Here is a 21,905-nt window from a genome sequence, read left to right as displayed (position 1 = left end):
ACCAGGGTGCGCGGGCCGAGGTGACGTCACTGGCTGGATTGTATAAAACGCGGCTGTGAAATAAACACGGGGCTTTTTCTTGTTTGCGGCTACATCGGAGTGGCGTCAGTCTTTTGCTCGCATCACCGCTCCCAAAGGAGCGGACGCGACATGGTGTCAGAAGTGGGATGCGCCTCCTCTCCCTCGGTGGCATGGCGGCATTCGCCCTGCACTCGTTCGTACGATGACGGACCAGAAAGCGGCAGCCAGCCCACCAGCGGCCGTCCTGCCACCGCCTGCGCCGTTTAACTTCGACAGGACTTCCGAGTGGCCAGAATGGATTACGTCCTTCGACGACTACCGCTACGCATCGGGGCTCAACGACAGAACGGAGGAAGCCCAGGTGACGACGCTGTTGTACACCATGGGCAGGCCGGACAGGAAAATTTTTCAAACGTTCGGCCTGACGAAGGAAGAGTCCCGAAGCTACGCGGTGGTGAAGACAAAGTTTGACGCTCATTTCGTGGCCGCCAAGAACATAGTCTACGAAAGCGCTAATTTTCATCGCCGCAAGCAAGAGCCTGGAGAAAGCGTGGACAAGTTTGTGACAGCCCTGCATGAGCTAGCCGACCGCTGCGAATTTGCAGAATTTCGGGAGCGCATGATCAGGGACAGATTTGTCGTAGGCCTCCGAGACGCACAGCTGTCAGAAGCTCTCCAGATGGATGCCACTCTTACGCTAGCGACCGCTCTAGCGAAGGCCAGACTCAAGGAAACAGTCCACCGACAGCAACTAGAACTTCGGGCCGACAGCAACGAGGCAACGACTGGAGAACTGGGCACCATTCAACGGACACCGAGCGAGCCGTTTATCAACCGGGAGGGGCGCACCACCGAACAGCAACGACAGTCGCTGCAGCCATGGTCACGAGAAAACCGCCGACTACCAGGGTGCCGGTTCTGTGGACGTGAGAATCATGCGAGAACGCGGTGCCCCGAACGGTTATCACGGTGCCACCTTTGTGGAACCAAAGGACATTTCGCCGTGGTCTGCCAGAAGTCCAAGGAAAACAACCAGGTGGGCGTGTCTGTGCTAGAAGGCGAAGGACAAAATTTTTTTCTCGGGACAATCGGCAGCTGTAATGCCTGATACGCGGAAGTGTGTATTAACAATCTACGCGTATGTTCAAAAAATGATTCGGGAGCCGAGGTCACTGTCGTTCCGCCCGATTTCCCCGGTGTTCCGCCTGGCATAGACAAATCACAACCTGTGTTGAGAAGCGCCGCAGAGGAGCGCCTTGATGTTAAGTGTTCCTTTTCTGCTGAGATAGTTTGGAAAGGCAAAACCGCGCGACAAACAGTGTACGTTGTTGAGTCACTGCAGTGTGTTTTGCTAGGGCTCCCAGCAATTGAAGCCCTCGGTGTGGTCAAATTTGTTGATGCTGTTGATGATAAACAGTACGAGTACTTGTATCCGCAGCTCTTTCGTGGCCTGCGCACGATGCCCGGCGAATACACCATTCGCATGAAGGAGGGCGCGGTTCCCTTCGCAATTTCTACACCTCGACGAATACCCATTCCGTTAAAGGACCCTATCAAACTAGAGTTGGACAAAATGGTCGAAAGTGAGGTCATTCGGAAGGTTGACGGTCCGACTAAATGGTGTGCAGGAATAGTGCCAGTAGTAAAACCATCCGGGGAAGTGCGAATATGCGTGGACCTAACCCAGCTCAACAAGAGCGTCCTACGTGAACAGTTTGTGTTGCCAACTATACACGACGCCCTTGGGCAATGGGCGAGGGCCATATGCTTTTCGAAATTGGATGCCAATTCCGGGTTCCACCAGGTTAAGTTGGCAAAAGAAAGCCAGGAGCTGACAACTTTTATCACTCCGTTCGGTAGGTACTGCTTCCAGCGACTGCCGTTCGGTATCAGCTCGGCTCCGGAATACTTCCAAAAGCAAATGGCTGAAATCTTGGAGGGCCTCCCAGGGGTGGTGAACCTAATAGATGACATTTTGGGTTACGGATCAACGGAACAGGAACACGACGAACGGCTGCACGCAGTACTCGAAAGGCTCGTAAACGCTGGCGTGACACTTAATCGGGCAAAGTGTTCTTTTTGTGTCACACGGGTAGCGTTTTTAGGATACGTGGTCGATTCTTCAGGAATCAGGCCAGATCCCAAAAAAGTTCACGCCATAAACGAGATGGCTACGCCAAAAAGTGTTGTGGATGTACGCAGGTTTTTGGGCATGATAAACTATCTGGCAAGGTTTGTGAGCAATCTTGCTGACGTATCAGCACCGCTCCGCAGTCTGCTCTTGAAACACAGAGAGTGGCATTGGGGCCCGCCTCAGCAAAGAGCATTAGAGGCTCTAAAAGCATTGATCACCTCGGCGCAATGCGTCGCGAAATTCGACCCCAAATTGCGCACCATTGTGTCGGCCGACGCATCGTCGGTAGGTCTCGGCTGTGTGCTGATGCAAGTGCAGCCGGACGGCGAAAGGCGGCCCGTTGCGTAGAACTCTCGGTCATTAACACCAACGGAGCAACGATACGCGCAAATAGAAAAGGAAGCGCTGGCGCTGACGTGGTCGGCAGAAAGGCTCGAGTGTTTTTTGATAGGGCTGGAATTTCAATTTGAGACAGACCACAAACCGCTTGTATCGCTGCTGGGGCAGTCGCCGATTGATGTGCTGCCCCCCAGAATACAAAGGTTCCGATTAGGCTCATGCGATTTTGCTTTTCGGTATCTTATGTCCCAGGAACGCAGATTGGTACCGCCGACGCTCTTTCCCGGGCACCGTGCAAGGAAGCTGCTTTAGCGATGGGAGAGCTAGGTTGCAGCGAAGTGTCGAGCCACGTAGAAGGCTGTATTGACGAACTCAAATTTTCAGCACACTGGGACAAAATGAAGAGGGCGCCAGAAAAAGATGAGACTTGCAAACAACTTCGCTGGTATTGTAGGGTAGGCTGGCCCCGTTGCGCAAAAGTAAGCAGTTGGCTGAGTCCTTACTGGTCGCAAAGAGCAAACCTCACGATATGTGGCGGTGTTCTGCATGGGTCTCGTTTGGTGGTGCCTCGGAGTCTAAGGAGCGAAGTTCTCCGTTCATTGCATGAGGGGCACCAGGGCATTGTGAAATGTCGCGCAAGGGCTAGGGAATCGGTGTGGTGGCCAGGTCTCAGCGCCGAGCTGGCAGCTTTGGTTAATAGTTGTCAGGACTGCGCGACGCTGCGCGTTCAAAAAGCCGAACCGATGATGCAATCAGAGTCTCCCCGCTTGCCTTGGCTAAAGCTAGGAGCTGATCTTTATCACTTGCGCGGAAGAGACTACCTTGTGGTCGCAGACTATTTTTCTCGTTATCCGGAGCTCGCCCTATTATCTTCCACAAGCTCTTCGGCGGTCATTGTACAAATGAAGAGCGTATTTGCCAGGCACGGGATCCCAGAAATTGTAGTGACTGACAACGGTCCTAAGTTCGCGTCTGCAGAATTTGCTGCGTTTGCGGCCAGTTACGGCTTCTATCACGTCACATCCACCCCAGGTACCCGCAATTAAACGGGGCAGCCGAACGTACGGTACAAACTGTAAAACGGCTCTTGGAAAAATCGGTTTACCCGTACCTAGCCCTCCTGGCGTATAGAGACTCCCCTGGGCCGTTGGGCACAAGTCCAGCCCAGCTACTGATGGGCAGGCGCTTACGCTCTACGCTCCCGGTGCATCCGAAAAAACTTGTACCATCAAATGCTCGGGGTTTCAGGAGCCTTCAAAGCAGAGACGAGGCAGTTCGGAACAAGCAAAGGACCGACTACGACCGTCACCATGCGGCTACCCCCCTTGCCACCCCTCGCACCAGGAAACCGGGTGTGGATAAAAGACTGCAAAAAGCCGGCAACGGTGTTGAGTTCAGCCCTGAGGCCTCGGTCGTATAGGGTGCGGACCGATGACGGAGCGGAGCTGGAGAGAAACAGGAGGACATTGGTTAGGTACAGTGAGCGAACCAGCGGGCATGCCCCGTCTTACGACTTTCCTGCCACTCCCAACGCTACGGGGCAATCCGAGGAAGGCAACGCCTCTTCAGAGCCTTTCACGTTGATGCTAACGCCTGCCACTCCGCTGAATAAACAAAGGCCGGGCGGTTATGTGACTTGTTACGGCCGCGAAATAAGACCGCCAGAGCGATATGGCTACAGTTGATACGTTCACTTGTTTCTGTTGGGGCTTTGCAGATTACTTTTGTGTTGTGTTGAAAACCCTTTAAAAAAAGGGAGATGTCGTGTTATCTGTTATCTGTGTTGCGGCTGCGCACCAGGGTGCGCGGGCCGAGGTGACGTCACTGGCTGGATTGTATAAAACGCGGCTGTGAAATAAACACGGGGCTTTTTCTAGTTTGTGGCTACATCGGAGTGGCGTCAGTCTTTTGCTCGCATCACCGCTCCCAAAGGAGCGGACGCGACAGATCTCAGCTTTGAAATTTCGTGTCTGTACTCCTTTAAGCAGGTGCATTAGCCCTTCTCATGCCCGATTCTTGGACAATCCCCCACGTGGGTATGTGCCATGTCAGCGGCGAGGCAGCTCCCGCCCATCTCCCCCCGTTGCCAAGGAAGACGAGGAAATTCCTGGCCAATCCCCCACGTGGGTATGTGTTATGTCAGCGGCCAGGCTGCGCGCGCCCATCTGCACGTGCGCGGACATCGCCGGTGGACGCAGGTTCAGGGTCGCTTAAGAAGTGCATTGCACTTAAAAGTGGTCGGCTTGGCGAGGAAGAGCACAGTAGCGGTGCTGAGTAAATATGCTTCATCGGAAAGCAAACTGGGGTGTGCAACATCTGCTGCGTTGCAGTCAAATACCTTCCACATTAACATACAACCTACCAATTTTAGTGTGTTCTCACCGCATGCGTCGACCTAGAAGCGCCAACTCAGTCTTGTAGACTCAACATGATGACTGACGACATCGACCCCTCGCGGATGATTTTCTAATCTTCCACAATCTCCCTTTGTGTCGTTAACCTATGCCTAACAACACGGTTGCTTTTTTTGGAAAACTGGACAACATGGCAATAATGTACTTGTATTGTTTTCAGAACCCTGCCTCTTATATTTCGCAATGAGTTTTTGGAGTTGTTAGGGCTGCGTTTTTAACACCCATCACAGCAAAGGTCCAAAAGGAAAGTCACTCACGCAATTTTATATGCCCCACGGCCTTCATCTTCGGCTGCAGAGTGTAGGCGCTGATATTATTAATGGATGTGACGCGCGCTGGCCGAAGGATAGACATTCTCCCTACTCTCTTGTAAGGTGAGTGAGAACCTTGGGCCACAGGGTGCTGCTCTCACAAAAACCGCGGTTAGATTGATTCTTACGTGCTGGTTGATGACGGTCTTCTGCTTTTGCATATTCCAAAGAACCCTATAGAAGGTAATTCACTTTCCCACGCTGTTGCATTGCATAAGCTCCTAAGGGCTTTCATCCGTTCATTTCATGTTTCAGGACTGGCTGGACGCAGCTCTGGCAGCAATATATATAAGAAAGTCTTCGTTTTATAAATTGATGCGGAATGAGAGGACTTGCTCAGGAATTCTAGGAAATTTAATTGTGTCGGACAGTGTTAACACGAGTAGGCTGCCTGCCCAGATACCTGCGTCTATTGAGAGCAAAAGCCACTGTATTAGCTGGCAACATTACGAGCCCTCACCCCGTAAGCCAAGGCGGTAATTGCTGCTGCGCACCGTCAGAAGAAATAATGTAAGACGATATCCGATAGAAGTTTTTGCGTGGTTTGGCTTTCCTGTCAAACTCCTCACCAATAATGCAACATATTGTGACGGGGATGTTCGGCTATGTACTGAGCCGACGGGTATGCGTCAGTGTCTGTCTGATGAGAGCTGAGCAGCTAGAAGAGGAAGTCGACGACGATCGTTCTCGACTTGGTTCGTGCGTGAATCTGGACACTCTGCTCTGGCTTTACAGTAACAATATTTACAGGGCAAGTGTTTAGAGGAAAAAATCCATCTGTAGGCATGAAACACAAGCACAAGACCACTAACCACCCTACAGAAAAATATTTATACGGGTGAAGTGCAAACTCTAGGAGGTACCACAGAGTCTCAAGGAGCACAACAAAAATTCGGATGCTAAAAAGCCTGGAAGAAAATTCGTGTCTCACACCACGATGAATGTTTCAAATGGAGTCAGGATGGCCTATTTGAAGTAGTCAGGGGTTCAAATTCCACTTGAGGACACCTCTTTTTATTAAAAACAGACACTTGTTCAGGTCTGCCACCGTATACTGTGCCCGTTGGCCAGTTCCTTTTACGATGAGATGGAGGCTGCCCAGGAGTATCTTGATATTGCCAGTCTCCAGCCGGCAGGCAGAAGAAGTTTTTATAACCTATGAATTACGAGACGGCAGTACAAGTGAACATCAGATCGAGTTATCATACCAGAAATTTAATAGTATACGTGGATTGGTGTGTTTTTTCTGAGATGCGTCTTCTTTCTCTATGGTGTCTGGGCAAAAAGAATACAAACTTTTTCGGGCATGTTCTTTTCTGCTGAAGTCGTTTTTGGCATTTTTGTGAGTTTGTGTTCTTTTCCTGACCCCTGAATTTGGCTGTCGCTCACTCCTACATGACGCAATTTACTTTTTTCGTAGTAGGGTTGTTTGAAATCAGTCGCTGATTTTGTCTTGTGCGTCCAGCACGCGTTTTTGCATTCCCTCCAACTGTGCGCGCATTCACCGCCACACAATGTCGGAGATTCTCACAACTACCCTACTGAGGCATCTATAGTGCCTCTGTTGTGACATCCTCGGCTCGTGACTTTATAGCTTTGGTACACCATTCCCGGTTATGCGGTCTTTGTCCAGGTCATCGGTTTTTCTACATTTTGCAGATTTTTCAAAACGTCCGTGGTCCGTTGTTTCCCAGGGGAACGACGTAAACTTGTTCCAAACTCTAGCCAGTAATTGACTTTGTGCATGATGTTGTTTCGACTGCTTTCAGGTACCCTTGATGCCACTCACCCACCAAGCTCTTGGTATCTGACACCGGCTTCTCCAGCCCGTTTCGATATCAACGAGAAGGACTGATTTTTTACCGTTGGAATGCTGTTAAACTCCGCAGATGTCCACAGGCAGAATTGCCATGGGCTCTCCAAGCTCCCTGTACACTTTGGTTAAGGATGAAATATTCAGTGGTCCTTCCTCCTCCAGCATGATACTTTCGTTCGCAGCTCTTCTACTGTGAATGCCAGCCTATCTATCGATTTTAGCATGAATGCAAAACGCTTCCTATACTGTGTTCATACAATTCTTCTGCACCATAGGGACCCTCTGCTAGAAGCTTCCAGTTGATCCTAAATGAGCTGCAGTAATCATTTAGGCTTTCCTTTTGAATCGTTTTGAGCCCTTTGTTGATATCTTTCACTGGCCACTTTTCACAGTTTAGCACTGTCTGAATATTCCACCTTCCCTCGCCCCGCTATCAACTGGCGGAACGCTTGTATGAAGTTTAGAGTTTACTCTGCTGTTCACCACTTCCAGTTAAATTTCTCTTCAAACTGCAGAGGTGAAAACCACTATATATTCTTTATTGGAGAGGGCTAATGCAGCGGGCTTTATGGAGAATGGTCATGTGAAGTCTAGTCCGCTGGTTTCGAATTAGAGCTTGCTTGACCCGCGATTGTGTTATAGCAGAAGTCGCTTGGCTGACTGTTCTCGCATTATTCCTTCTGCAAACGACGCATCTGCTCATTGCTTTCTGACCTGATGACGTCTTTGCAAGATGTAAAATCCTGTTCGTAGATGGGCCATCGTTACTAGTACACCACCATGTATCATGAGGGGGTGAACTTGATTCACGAGCTTTTCCGTAGAATGGCTTTCATTTGGTAATACAATAACTTGCTTTGTTATTGTTTTGATAGACTGTAGTGGGCCTATCTTTCATATATTTCCTAATCATCAATAAATACATGTTGTACTTGTCTTTGAAACACCTTCTTTCTTTGGCAATGTGTGGGTGGTCCGTGCGAATGTTTGTTGAGCTTTTATTGTCCAGTAATTTTCTACTCCCTTTTTTTTAATCTGTTTTCAAGGGTCCGGTCACATGTTTGTTTTTATGATTTATAATAAATCCAGTTACCTCAGCAATCGTTCATAGTAGCCAAATGCAGGGTTCATATACTTCGATATTCAGTGTTGATGATGCCAGTTTTTCAGTTTCGTCTATACAGTTGTTGCACCCTAGACATTGTTCTGCAACGTTTTTTAGAGGTCTTCTCTGCTGTTCTTATTTTCATAAATCTCTTTACAGACAAGCCAGCTAGATCCTTTCCACTCGTTTTGTGACGCCATCAGAGTGCGTGCTTTTATCCTTCGTGTTAGCAGGTCTGCATGACTATCTTCGCCTTGATCAAATGACCAGCTCTTGGGTTTTTTTCCCGGATTTCAGCGATTCTGTTTTATACGAATGTCACTTTTTTGTTGGATTCTTTGCTGAAGCGCAATACAATCAATAAATGAGCACAAAAGGGGGTTTTTCAGGGTCTCCAATGTTGTTTACTGTAATGTTATCCCCTTGTCATGGTGCCATTACTGCCTCCATTATTAATAGTGGTACCTACATGAGTCCTTTAATCGGAGATACTATACTTTGCGCACCCTTCAGGGTACCCTCCTTCGTTAAATCACTGTGTGATGTCACGATGTGCAGTTCCGCAACATATGCTAGCGTTCTTGCATTGGCGAAAGCATACAACGTCTAGCCTTCTATTTTTTTCCTTTTGAGCATAGCGCCTGGTTATTTTAAGGCCTACATCTGGATTCGATGGCTCTTGAATGAAAGTATACAACTTCCCACTTTTTTTGGCTGGTAAGGGGTCATGTGATGTCTTGTACAATTTTGATATGCTCTTGAACCCAATTTTTTAAATGAGGCGAACGATTATATTAGTCCGAGCGGATGAAATACTTCCGCCTTGACCTGAAGCACTGTTCTTTTCGTCAATGCGAGCATCGCTTCTTGTGAATCCCGTTTTTATTGCTGGGGAACATGAAAATCACCGTGGTGTGTCCACATCATTCTTAGGAACATTGTAACCTTCGTATGCGGGGCTGCTTCTGCACACCCTCGTTCTTTTCTTTTTCTTCAAACATCGTATTTACTCACCGTTTGATTGAGGTCTGTTTTATTAGTTTCAATGAAGCTCTCTCAAACACAATTGTGGTCTCGTTGAACAGCTTTGCGGCATCGTGGAATGTTGACGCACCGAGTATTAGACCATTGACATATGTTTCCCTCTGTAGGTTTTTCGTTGTTCTGGAAATTTGCAATTCATTTGTTTTAGAATTTCCTTCATAGACTGCCAGTAGAAGAGTATTGGGTGTTGTTCTGATTGTCACCCTTGTCATTCGCTATGCTTGCATTTCGTGGGTCAGTCTAACTTGGGATTCATGTTTCCACCGCTGAAATATTCTTCTTCTTGACGCTTAACTTCAAAAAAAAACTTTTTCTTCAGCTACGGTTGCCGATATCTTTTCTTTCTGGAAGTTTAGAGGACTGGGCAGTGTGTCCTCCTTGTAGTTCCATCCTGCTCCTAAGTTGTCCTTAAGCGATCTGTTTTTTTTTTTTTCGAGCCTGACGTATCGTCGAAATTGACTCAAAGTTTCGTAGTTTCTCGGTGTCCCATAATGACCGAGGCGGGTCATATAGTAAGACAAAATGGTTGGTTTCTTCAGTTTCTTTTATACCTGTTTCGTCTACACCAGAGGCAAAATATTCCGAGATCACCTCCTCATAACTCTTGAGAAAATCATTCTCCTTAAACCTAGATGTAACTGTTGTAGCCTTTTTATTGTAATTTCTTCCTGTCCAGATGCACATTTCCTTTTCATGAAGAACGTACCCAGTACCGACGATTTTCGGTCATTATTTGCTTGTGATACCACTGCAGAATTTCCTCTTCAAAACTCGGTTGACCATGATTCATTGCATTGCCGATTGACTATAAAGAGCACAATTTGTGCCATTCGTCCTGACTTCGTATGTTAGTAGCTCTAGCGTGGAGTACAATGAGTGCCTGTCGTTTTCTTACTTTCAGCTTCTTTTGTTCGCATGGTCTTTGAACTATGCATCCGATCGTTGTCTTCGCCGCCATTAACTTGTCACCGAGACTTTTTTTTTTCGCCCAGAGAAGAGCTTCCAAAAAAATCAGAGCCAATTATCAACCCCATTGAAGTCATTGTTTTTTCGTCTCGTCGGCAATCTCCAACTGCAGTTTCTTCAGTTCTCTGCAGATTTTATTGTGGTTCCTCGCAGAAAAATACGAGATATCCCGTCCACTTTTAGTGCCTCAGTAACAGTTTCCGAGCATTTGGTTTGATGGCATACTTTAACTTCTACCACGTCTATGATCTTCACCGTTTTATCACCCCCGCCAGAACCAACCGTCAAATTTCTTTTTTTGACGATCTTTGCTCCGAATTGTGCCGCTAATCCATCTGCAATAAATGATATTTGGCTGCCAATGATAACAAAAGGTCTGACGTAGTTTCCTGAAGATTCTCCTTCAAAGCAAGCCATTGCAGTTTGCAGTAGCACGCAGTGCTTTCCTGTCCTTTATTCGCATGAATGCTGTACACTGGTGATTCTTGTGGTTGAAACATTGTGATGGGTTGTTGCGCTTTTGCTTCTCGCTTCATCCTTCCTTTGCATTGCTTTCATCACACGTTAGCTTAGCCGTGGTTTGACTGTGCTACTGAGGGATGCTATGCTGGTGGTGAGTGTCGCCTTTTTTTCCATCAGAATGTACCACGGACAATCTTCTGTCGCAGGGTATTTTTTAGTAAAAGGTGCACACTTTTTCACACCAGCTACAAAACCTTGCTGTTTTTGGAAACTGGCTCGCGCTTAATTGTTTATGTTTCTGAGTCCCCAATTTCCACTCCTTTTCTTTTTCCTCGCTGAATTGACTTGATGACAAAGAAATTCAATCGGTCAGGTTAAGGCTTCTGAGCTTGTTTTTTCTGCTCATTGAAATTGGTCGCCTTCTTGTCCTTCTCTGTACTGTCCGTTCACAACCATTTCCTTCAACTGGAACTACACCGCAAATTCAGCTGGAATAAATATGTTCAACACTGGCATAAGCTTTTGTGCTTAGCACTGGGCTTCTACAAATAGGAAATCGAGCGCGAGCATGTTCGATTGTAGTGCTTGGAATCGCTTTCTGACCCCTTCTATATCCATCAAAAATTTTACCTTTCGACGGTTGAAAAGTTCGACTTCTGCAGATTCACTGATTTCATATCTTCCGAACGTGTCCTTCCGAAACATTATTTCGTGGTCGTACTTGTTCTCATTGGAAAACTATATTCCCTTATTTGTAGCCTTTGCCATGCGAGGTAATGAAGCCGTCAATTAGTTGAACATCTGGGCGTTGGTCATACTTAGCCTGTCGCACCCATACCGTGCTTCTTCCTCTTCTCCGTGGCACAACCCCACACAATTGTAATTGGCAGTCTTCTCAAATGCCGTGTTGTGTCTGAAACGGGGAGCTCCCGGTACTTCATGAAACTCACGCAGTCCAGATTGTGAGCTGATTTCGACATATGTTGTCCTAAAATCGGTACATCCTTGCAATTTTAAAATACAAAGTGGACCAGTGCGGTAATAGCCAGGAATGTGACCTATCATAAATACTGAATAATACTTACGATGGAATGCTGCAAAAAAAAGTACCCATATCTTGCGGGTTGGGCGGTAGAGTATTTGCTTCCGGATTCGAAAAGTACCGCGCCAAAACAGCCCAATACCGAAATTATACTTTGTGTATAAAGGCACAAATCCCTAGAAGCTACTCGAACAGCTGTAAAAAAATGCTTAAACGACCTACTTGTAGGGAAGTGGTTCTCTGTCTGACACAAAAACATAGAACAGAGGGACTTACAAAGCTACAGACGAGGTGAGGTGTAAAATATCATCTGTTTATTATTATGAGATGGCGGTGGTTATATATGAAGAACATAATAAACACATTTCAAAAAAAAAATAAAACATATCACTTGATATGATATCTGTTCGTGTCTTATCAAATCTCTTTCACGCGTCGAAAGCAGGATTGAAGTAGCTCTTATGCCATCCCCTACACTCGTGGCAACAATACAACTGCTTCGAGTACTTTGCGGGTAATCTTGTCTTTGGATCGCGACAAGATGGCTGTCGTCTCAAAATCAGGCGGACAATCATTATCGAAACTTTCAACATGCGGGGCCAAATTTTCATTTACCGCTGGTTGAACGGAAGCGTTGTTAGTTTAATGTTTTGTTGAGACAGCGGCCTGATTACTCTTCGTAAGACCTACCACAAGAGAGGGAGATCTTGTATACAATGCGCTCTGAGCAGTTCACGAACGTGCGCCTGTGCCGTGAGCCACATTCGAAATCTTTTTTCTTCTCATTTGGAACCTTGAACAGAAACATTGGCTTCAATGGAGCAGAAAATACCACCAGGGTAATATATTTTGTGCACACTTTGTTATCCGCTGCAAAACTATATAAATATAGTTTATGACACGTGGTCTGTTCATAGGTCAATCCTTTGTCTCCCCAGAGTTTTTCGCGTTTCTCGCCCTTATTAGCATTTTGTTTCCAACCGATACAAAGAGATGTGTCCGATAGCCACCCTTTTTAAGCCTCATCATTGGCGCTATAGGCGGTTCATCACTGTGTGCGAGCAGGATTTTGTGATTGCTGCGTGATGCTGGAAGTTGCAATTGCACTCTTTATCATTTTGGTATAGAAAGAGTCAAAACACAGCAGGCCCCTTTCCCACGTCGTGCGATAGGTCCAACATGTGTGGAATTCTTCTTTTAGACACTGGTCGAGAAATTGCAGGTAGTTTTTCGTCTGTTCGGTATGTGAACTCTAGCCCCAAATGAAACCGACTTACCTCTTCTATAATTTTATGCATGGTGCTACAAACGTTTCTTCTTGAAGGCATACATACTAAAAATCGTCAACTTAGCGGGAACATATTGCTACAAGTGGCGCAAAATCGTCGAGGTTATTCACATTATTCAGAACAAATATCGATTGTGCCATTCCTAAAACTTTGCAATAGTTCATTCCGTTGTGGTTCTACGTAGTTGGATACCACTCTACCCTGTATATTTTGACAGTGGTTGCTGCTTCACTCTTCTCCAGATCTACTTAACCCCTTCTTTGTCACCAGAGAGCCTTCGACAGGCTGGGTCACAGGTACTGATTTCTCGTCTGCCACACTGGCGTCACTTCCAAGGAACCACCAGGGCACCACCTTCTGAACCTACAAGCACCGCTCAATCGCTGTTCATCATGGTCCAGCCTCCAGACTCTGGTTTCTGCTCTGGCACAAAGGATGTCGAATAGGGCAATCTCTACAAGCGTGTGAATGCCACAATCGCTTGCATCCCACCCCTAAGCTGGGTTACCTCGTGTTTTACATGAAGGGTACAGTGAAGACGTGGTACTATACAAACAAAGCAGCACACAGCAGCCCTGGATAGCTGCAAATCGGAGATGATTGTCTCTAATAGCAAGCTGGCTGGTTGCCAGTTCACCGCGAAGAAGGAGCTTGCGTCGCCAGCGTGGAAGACAATCGATGTGAACGTCACCAACATCCTAGACGTGCTGGCACGCTGATGCAAAATTCATGATCCCATGACCGAGCTCGACGAAATAATAACAATTTTAAATAGTAACTGACGCATTTATTCGGCCTAATTTTGAAGTAGTGCTTGCTCTTCAAACAAGGGATAAACCGTTGATTCACTCAGCACTTCATGCAACCTCCCTATACCACCACAACCTCGCACCGTCAATACTAAGAATGTATGACAATACCCCATACACGTTCTTGCGTGGTTTGGCTCTCTTGTTCAACTCGTCACCGATAATGCTACATATTTGCGGGGAAGTGGTTAGAGAAACAAAGTCTATCCATAAGCATGTAACACAAGCACTAGACTACTAACCACCCCAAAATATTATTAGACGCGTGAAGTGCAAACAAAAGGAGATGCTGTAGGCTCACAAGGAGCACCACCAAAATTGCGGTATTAAACAGCCTCAGATTGAGTTCGCGTCTCGCACCGCGGTGAACGATTCAACTGTGGACAGGCCGGAATATTTTATTTATAGCCAGGAAATGCAATTCCCTTTAAAAGACACCTCTTTTAAAAAATATGGTCACTTGTAAGGTCTGGCGCAGTATCCTGTGCCCGTTAACATGTGCCTCGTACAATGCAATGCAGGGTGCCCAGGAGTATGTTGAAGTTGCTAGTCTCCAGCCGGCAGACAGAAGATTCTTTTTTATAACCTATCAATAACGAGACTGCAGTACAAGTGAACATGAGGCCGAGTTACCATACCAGAAATTAGGTAGTTTACGTGGATTGGTGTGCTTTTGCTTGAGATGCCTCTTCTTTCTCTCTGGTGTCAGGCAAACAGAATAATAACTTTCTCGGGAATGTTCTTTTCTGCTGTAGTCTTCTGATGTGTTTTTGTTCTATTGTCTACTTTTCTTGACACCTGCATTTTGCTGTCATTCAGTCCTGCACGACGCTCTTTTTTATTCGTAGTAGGGTTGTGTTTCAACTCACTCGCAGATATTTTCTTCTTAAGCGCCCAGTACTCGTTTTTTTATTCGCTCCGGCTGTGGGCGCCTTCAATGCCACACAATGTCAGGGTTTCTTACCGCTACCCCACTTAGGCATGTGTAGTGCCTCTGCTTTGACAGCCTGGGATGGGGAATTGATGGCGTTGGTACACCATTTCCGGTTATACGGGCTTAGTCCAGGTCATCACTGCTTCTACATTCTGCACATTTTCCGGAACGTCCATGGTCCGTTGTTTCCAAGAACAGCGACGTAACTTGTTCCAACATTTTTTCGGTAGTTGCTTTGTACGTGATTTTGTTCGGACTTGTTTCAGGTACCCTTGATGCCATCTTACCCACCAAGCCCTTGTTATCTGACACCGACTTCTCTAGGCCGTTCAGATATCACTGAAAGGAATGTTTTCACCCTTGAAGTGCTCTTTTACTCCGAAGATTTCCGCAATCAGAACTGCCATGGGCTCTCCAGTCTCGCTGTAAACGTTGGTTAAGGGTGAAATATTCAGGACCCCTGCCACCTCTATCACTTTGGTTCGCAGCTCTTCCACTGTGACTTTCAGCCTATCTATTATTTTTCGCATGAAGGCCATAACGCAAGGTATACTGCGTTCAAAGATTCCTCTCTACCATGGGGTACCCTAGGTAGAAGCTTCTAGTTTATTGTCCTTGAGCTGCAGTAATAATTAGGGCTCTCCTTTTGAATCGTTTGGAGCACTTTGTTGATATCTTTCACCCTCCTCTTTAAGGGTTTAGAACTGTCTGAATATTCGACATTTTCACAAGGGTTTGGCCTTGTCTGGCAGTATCTGAATTCCTCACCCCGCATCAATTGGCAGAAGGCTTGTATGAAGTTTAGAGTTGACATGCTGTTCCCCACTTCCAGTTAAATTTCTCTTGAAACTACCAGAAGAAAACCACTATATACTGTATTATGCCGTTACCTTTGCGCCACAGCTTGGTCCTGTAAAGTCTTTTACGCTGGTTTTTAATTACAGAGTTTGCGTGACCCACGCTTGTGTTATAGCAGAATTAGCTTGGGTTACTGTTCTCGCATTATGCCTTCTGGAAATGTCGCATCTGCTTATTGCTTTCTGACGCCATGACGTACTTGCAAGATCTAAAATCCTGTTCGTAGATGGGCCATCTTTACTAGTACACCACCATGTATCATGATGCGGTGACGTTAATTTACGAGCTTTTCCGTAGAATGGTTGTCATTAGGTAATACAATAACTTGCTTTGTTATCGTTTTGATGGATTGCAGTGGGCCTTTCTGGCCTATAAATTCCTAATTGCCAATAAACAGGTATTGTCCTTCTGCTTCAAACGTCATCTTCCCTTGCTTATGTGTGGTTGGCCATGCGAAAGCTTGTTGAGCTTTCGTAGTCCAGTAATTTTCTATCCCAGGTTGCTTCATGTGCTTGCAATGGTCCAGTAAATACTTTTTTTAAGATTTTTGATGAATCCAATTACCTAAGCAGTCCTTCATAGTAGCCAATTGCAGGATTCATATTCTTCGATGTTCCATATTGATGATGCCAGTTTTTCAGTTTCTTCTGTACAGTTGTTGCACCCAAAACTTTGCTCTGCAACTTCTATTTAGTGGTCTTCTCGGCTGTTCTCATTTTCATAAATCTCTTTAGAAGCCAGCAAGCTAGCTCCTTTCCACCCATTTCGCAACTCCATCAGAGTTCGTGCTTTGATACTTCGTGTCAGCTGGTCTGTAGGACTATCTTCTTTTTGATCAAGTTACCAGCTCTGTGGTTTCGTTTTCTCCCCGATTTCAGCGACTCTGTTTTCTTGAAATATCACTTTTTTGCTGATTGCTTTGATCCAGCGCAATACTATCAATAAATCAGAACAAAAGTGGGTTTTTTTTTCAAGGGTCTTAAACGTGGTGTTCTGTGAAGCACTTTCTTAGTCATGGTGCCATTACTGCCTCCATCAGTTGTAGTCATACCAATGTTAGTCTTTTAATTGGTTATACAATGAAATCTCCGTACAACGAACTTCAAGGGACCGCCAAAAATAGTTTGTTATTTTGAATATTCATTATACTGAAAAAATAAAAATACATGGTAAAATTGTGAACGTAAAAAAAGCATCCAACTACCTTTACTGGGAACACGTGCACAATCGTGTTAGCCTCTAGCGGGGGTCTGGATGCACGTTTATTTGTAGAATCCTGTGACCTTTGCGTGGCGTGTATCACTCAGTTGCTGCAACGGGAATGATTCCAAGCTGTCAAAGTTCTTAGCACTGCATCATTCGCATTGATGCAGCTGCTAAGAAAAGTGCGTATTTTTGCTCCAGACTGCAAAACATTGGCGATAAACACGGCTTCTTCGCCTTGGCTTGTGGGCCTTGTCTCAGCCTCATCGTCTTCGCTCTCGGAGTCCTTGTCGCTGCTCCCGTCATCGCGACGAACGTTGTTGACGCTGCCTTCTGACGTCAGTTCAGCAGATGTGCATGCTTCATCGTCGCACTGCACGTAATATTCAAAGGTGACTGCAGCGTCCACGGCGAGCTTTTCTGCTACTTCATCCCATGCATCGCATTCTTCACTGTTTTATCCCCTCCACTGGCCAGCATTGCGGCGAGACCCCCCAACCGCAGGCGATGGCGATAGAGCTAACTCGCATCAAGGAGGCTGTTTATGATAGTTGTACATGCCGACCATTATTCGTCGTTCACAACAACGCGGGTAATTTCGTACACTCGGAGTTCGTTATTTTGAAGTATTGTTTTATTTAATGATGATGCAATTCTAAATGTTATTCTGAAATATTCGGTGTTGGGAAATGCGTAGTAGGGAAATCTTTTTACGTAGAAACTAATGGGGATTTGATAGGGTTTTTTTAAAATGTTCGGTAATCCGAAAAAATTGTTTATCTCAGGTTCGAAGTAACGAGATTTGACTGTACTCAACTTTTCGCAACCATCAGTGTTGTCTCCTTCGTTCCATCACTGTATGATGTCACGATGTACACTACCGACGCATATGCTTGGGGGCTTTGTTCGGCGAAAGCATACAACATCGAGCCGTCTCTTATTTCTTCCTTTTGAGAATAGTGGCTGGGAATTTAGAGAGAATACATCTCGATGCGATGGCTCTTCAATAAGAGTCTTCCACTACCAACTTTCTTCTCTGGTAAGAGGTTTATTCCATGTCTTGTACAATTTTGATATGCTCTTGAACCCTATTTTTGTTGTATGGAGAATGATGATAACAGTCTGAGTGGATCAAATACTATCGCAGTCTTCTGCAGCACTGTTCTTTTCGTCGATGCGAGTATCACTTCGTCTGAACCTGATTTCTTCACTGGAAAACAAAGAAAATTATCGTGGTGTATTCATATCATTCCTAGGTAATTCGTAAGCTCCTTCTGCCAGAGATGCTTCTGCAAACCCTCGTGCTTTTAGTTTTCTTCGAATATCTCATTTACTAGCTGCTTATTGCGATTGCCCCCTCCTTTGTGAAAAAGGAACATAAAGACTTTGACACTCACGTTTTCATTGAAATTTATTTTCTTAGGTTCATTCAAGCTCTCTCAAACACAAGTTCGATTTCTTTGTACAGTTTGGGGGCTTCATCGATCGTTGACGCGCCGAAAATTGTGACATTGACTTAAGTTGCCCTCCGTAGATTTTTTTTTCTGCGAATTTCCAGTTCATTTTTGTCAGGGGATGTTCGATAATGACTGCCAGAGTTCTTGGTGTTGTTCATAATATCATCCTTTTCAGTTTCTATGCTTGCATTTCGTCGGTCAGCCTCCCCTGGGCATCATGTTTCCACCACTTAAATACCAGATATTCTTGTTCTTCGTTTTGATGCTTACCATAAAAAAAACTTTTTCTACAACTACGGTTAATGCTATCTTTTCTTTCCGGAAATTTATCAGACCGGACAGTAGGTCTTCCTTATAGTTCGGTCCTGCTTCGAAGGTTTCATTGAGCGATCTGCTTTTGTCTAGCCTGACGAGGCATCAGAATTGACGCTAACTTTGGTAGTTTCTGTGTCTTCCGGAATGACAGCAAGGCGGATCATATAGAAGAAAAAATGGTTCGTTTGTATTGTTTCTTCCTTACCTGTTTTGGCAACACCAGAGGAGAAATTTTCTGAGATCACCTTGTCATACCTCTCGAGAGAATCACTCTCGTTAAACCTGGTCGTTAACAGTTGTAGCGTTTTTATTGTAATTTATTTGTATCCAGATGTAAATTTTTTTTTCATGGAAGGCATACCCAGTACCTAGGATTTTCGATCATGTTTTGCATCTGAAACTATTGCAGAATTTTCTCTTCAGAACACGATTGACCATGATTCATTAAAATGCCGATTGGCTGTAAACTGCAGAATTTCTGCCATTTATCCTGAATTCGTGTGTTAGTAGCTATAACGTGGAGTTCCGAGACTTCCTTTTCTTTTCTTACTTTTAGCTAGTTTTGTAAGCATGGTCGTTTAACTATGCATCCAAGCATTGTCTCCACAGCCATTACAGTATTAACTAGACTTTTTATTTACCCCCTAAAGAACTTTATAGATAAATCAGATCCAATTAGCAACCCAATTTAACCCATCGTTCCTCTTTATTTCGTCTCGTCGACAACCTCCAAGTGCAGTTTTTTCAGCTCGGTGGCGATTTTTTTTCAGGTCAACGGCAGACAAACATGAGATATCTCGTCCGCTTTTATTCCCTCTAACAATTTCCGACCTTTTGGTTTGACGCCATACGTTCACTTCTCTCACGTCTATAATATTCACCGTTTCATTACCTCCGCCAGAACCAATCGTCACCCTTTCTTGTTTGATGACCTTTGCTCCGAATGGTTAAGCGAATGCGGCTGCAATTATTGATATTTGGCTGCTAATGTCAAGAAATGGTCGCACATCATTTCCAGAAAATTCTCCTTTTATCCAAACTTCTGTAGTTTGTAGTAGGACGCATCGATTTCCGTGTCATTTTTTCGCATGCATGCTGCACTCTGCTGGTTAAAACATTGCGACGGGTTTTTGCGCTATTGCTTCTTGTTTCGTTCTACACACTGATGTCATGTGGCTTCCTTTGCATTGTTTTTATTGCACGTTAGCTTTGCCGACTCGTGCCACGTGGTTTGACCGCGTGCACCTGAGGCATGCTCGAATGGCTGTGAGCTTTGCCGTTCCCTTTTCAATCAGCATGCTGCGCGGAGAATCTTCTCACGCAGGGTATTTGCTTGCAAAAGAGGCACTCTCTCCACATAAGCTACAAAACTTTGCTGTTGCTTTAAGCTGTCTCGCGCGTTTTCTTGTATCTTTCTGAGTCCCAAATTTCGCTCCTTTTCTGTCTCCTCGCTTGATGTATTGACGGCAAAAAATTCAAGCAGTCGTGTTAGGACTTCTGAACTTGTTTAGCCTGCTGATTAAATTTGGTCTCCATCTTGCTTTCTCAGTCCTGTCTGTTCTCAACCATCTAATTCTACTTGAACTACACTGCAAACTCAACTGGGATAACAATGCTCAAGACTGGCATGAGCTTGTCTGCTTAGCACTGGGGTTCTACATAAAGAAATAGAGGGCGAGCATGTTCGATTGTAGGGCGTCGATTAGCTTTCTGAGCACTTCTATATCCATCAATAATATCACCTTTGGAAGATTGAGCAGTTCGGCATGTGCAGATCCCCTTCTTGTATGGCTTCCGAACGTGTCCTTTAGTAACTTATTTGCGGGGTCGTACTGCTACTCATGGGAAAACAATATTGCTTTCATTCTAGTCTTCGCCTTGCCAGTAATGAAGCCGTCCAATAGTAATCTTCTGGGCGTTGGTCATACTTAGCCTGTCGCAGCAATACCCTGCTTCTTCCTCTTCTCCGTGGCGCATACCCACACCATTGTAATTGGCCGTCTTCTCTAAGGCCATGTTGTCTCTAAAACGCAGAGCTCCCTGTACGTCATGAAACTCACGCAGTCCAGATACTGACTTTATTTCACCATCTGTTGTCTTTATATCAGTGCTTCATTGCAATTTTACAATTCAAAGCGGAGCAGTGCACTACTAGTCAGGAATGTGACCGATCATAAATACTGAATATTACTTACGGTGAAAAGCTGCAAGAAGTACCCATATCTTTCAGGTCAGGCGTTGCAGTATTTGCTTGCGGAAATGAAAAGTACCGCGCTAAAAACATTCCAAAAGGTAAATTACCCTTTGTGTATTACGGTACATATCGCTAGAAGCTACCCAAACCGCCGTAAAGAAATCTATAAAATAGTTTCTCACTTGAAGGGCATAGGTTCGCTGCCTGACACAAAAACGTGAAAAAGAGGGCCTGACAAAGGAACACACAAGGTGAGGCGTAAACTATCAACGGTTTAATATCATGAGAAGAGGGCGATTACATATAAAGAGCATAAAAACACACTCCAAAAAGTAATAAAATGTAGCACGTGACATATCTATTCGTCACTTATCAAACCTATTTCACACGTCCAAAGCAGGATAGAAGTAGCACTTACGCGATCCCCTACACACGTGGCAACAATGCAAGTGCTTTATATATTTCGCGGGTAATGTTGTCTTTGGATCGTAACAAGATGGCTGTCATTTCAAAATCAGGCGAACAATCATTATCGCAACTTTCACCATGCGGGTCCAAATTTTCATTTACCGCTGGTTGCACGGAAGCGTTGTTAGTTTAATGTTTCGTTGAGACAGCAGCCTGATTGCCCTCGGTAATACTTACCACAAGAGAGGGAGATCTTGTTTACAATGCCCTCTGAGCAGTTGACGAACTTGCGCCTGTGCCGTGAGCCACAATCGAAATCTTTTTTTCTTCTCACTTGGAACCTTGAACAGAAACTTTGGCTTCAACGGAGCAGAAAATACCACCGGGTTAATATATTTTGTGCACACTTTTTTATCCGCTGAAAACTATATAAATATAGTTCATGACACGTGGTCTATTCGTAGGTCATTCCTTTGTCTCCCCAGAGTTTTTCGCGTTCCTCGCTCTCATTATCATTTTGTCTCCAACCGATACAAGAAGATGTGTCGGATGGCCACCCTATTTAAGCCTCTGCATTGGCGCTATAGGCGGTTCATCACTGTGTGGGAGCAGGATTTTGTGATTGCTGCGTGATGCCGGAAGTTGCAATTCCTCTCTATCATTTTGATGTTGGAAGAGTCAAAACACAGCAGTCCCCTTTCTGCCGTCGTGCGATAGGTCCAACATGTGTGGAAATTCTTTTTTTATAAAGTGGTCGAGAAATTCCAGGCAGTTTTTCGGATTT

The 21,905-nt window shown here is 45.3% G+C and overlaps 1 protein-coding gene across 1 annotated transcript; it reads left to right on the top strand.

The window, feature by feature from the left end:
* The first annotated feature begins 223 nt into the window (after nt 1-223).
* On the top strand, nt 224-1,129 carry LOC144140078 (uncharacterized). Its single transcript, XM_077672272.1, has one exon. It carries the CDS (start codon nt 224-226, stop codon nt 1,127-1,129), a length of 906 nt encoding a protein of 301 aa, XP_077528398.1.
* The last annotated feature ends 20,776 nt before the right edge of the window (nt 1,130-21,905 follow it).

This window comes from Haemaphysalis longicornis, unplaced genomic scaffold (genome assembly GCF_048455015.1).
Source record: "Haemaphysalis longicornis isolate Haplotype H1 unplaced genomic scaffold, Haemaphysalis longicornis Haplotype H1 scaffold_5, whole genome shotgun sequence".
NCBI classification, from domain to species: Eukaryota; Metazoa; Arthropoda; class Arachnida; order Ixodida; family Ixodidae; genus Haemaphysalis; species Haemaphysalis longicornis.
Note: the sequence above shows the minus strand (reverse complement) of the source record. Positions and strands in the feature narration are given on the sequence as shown.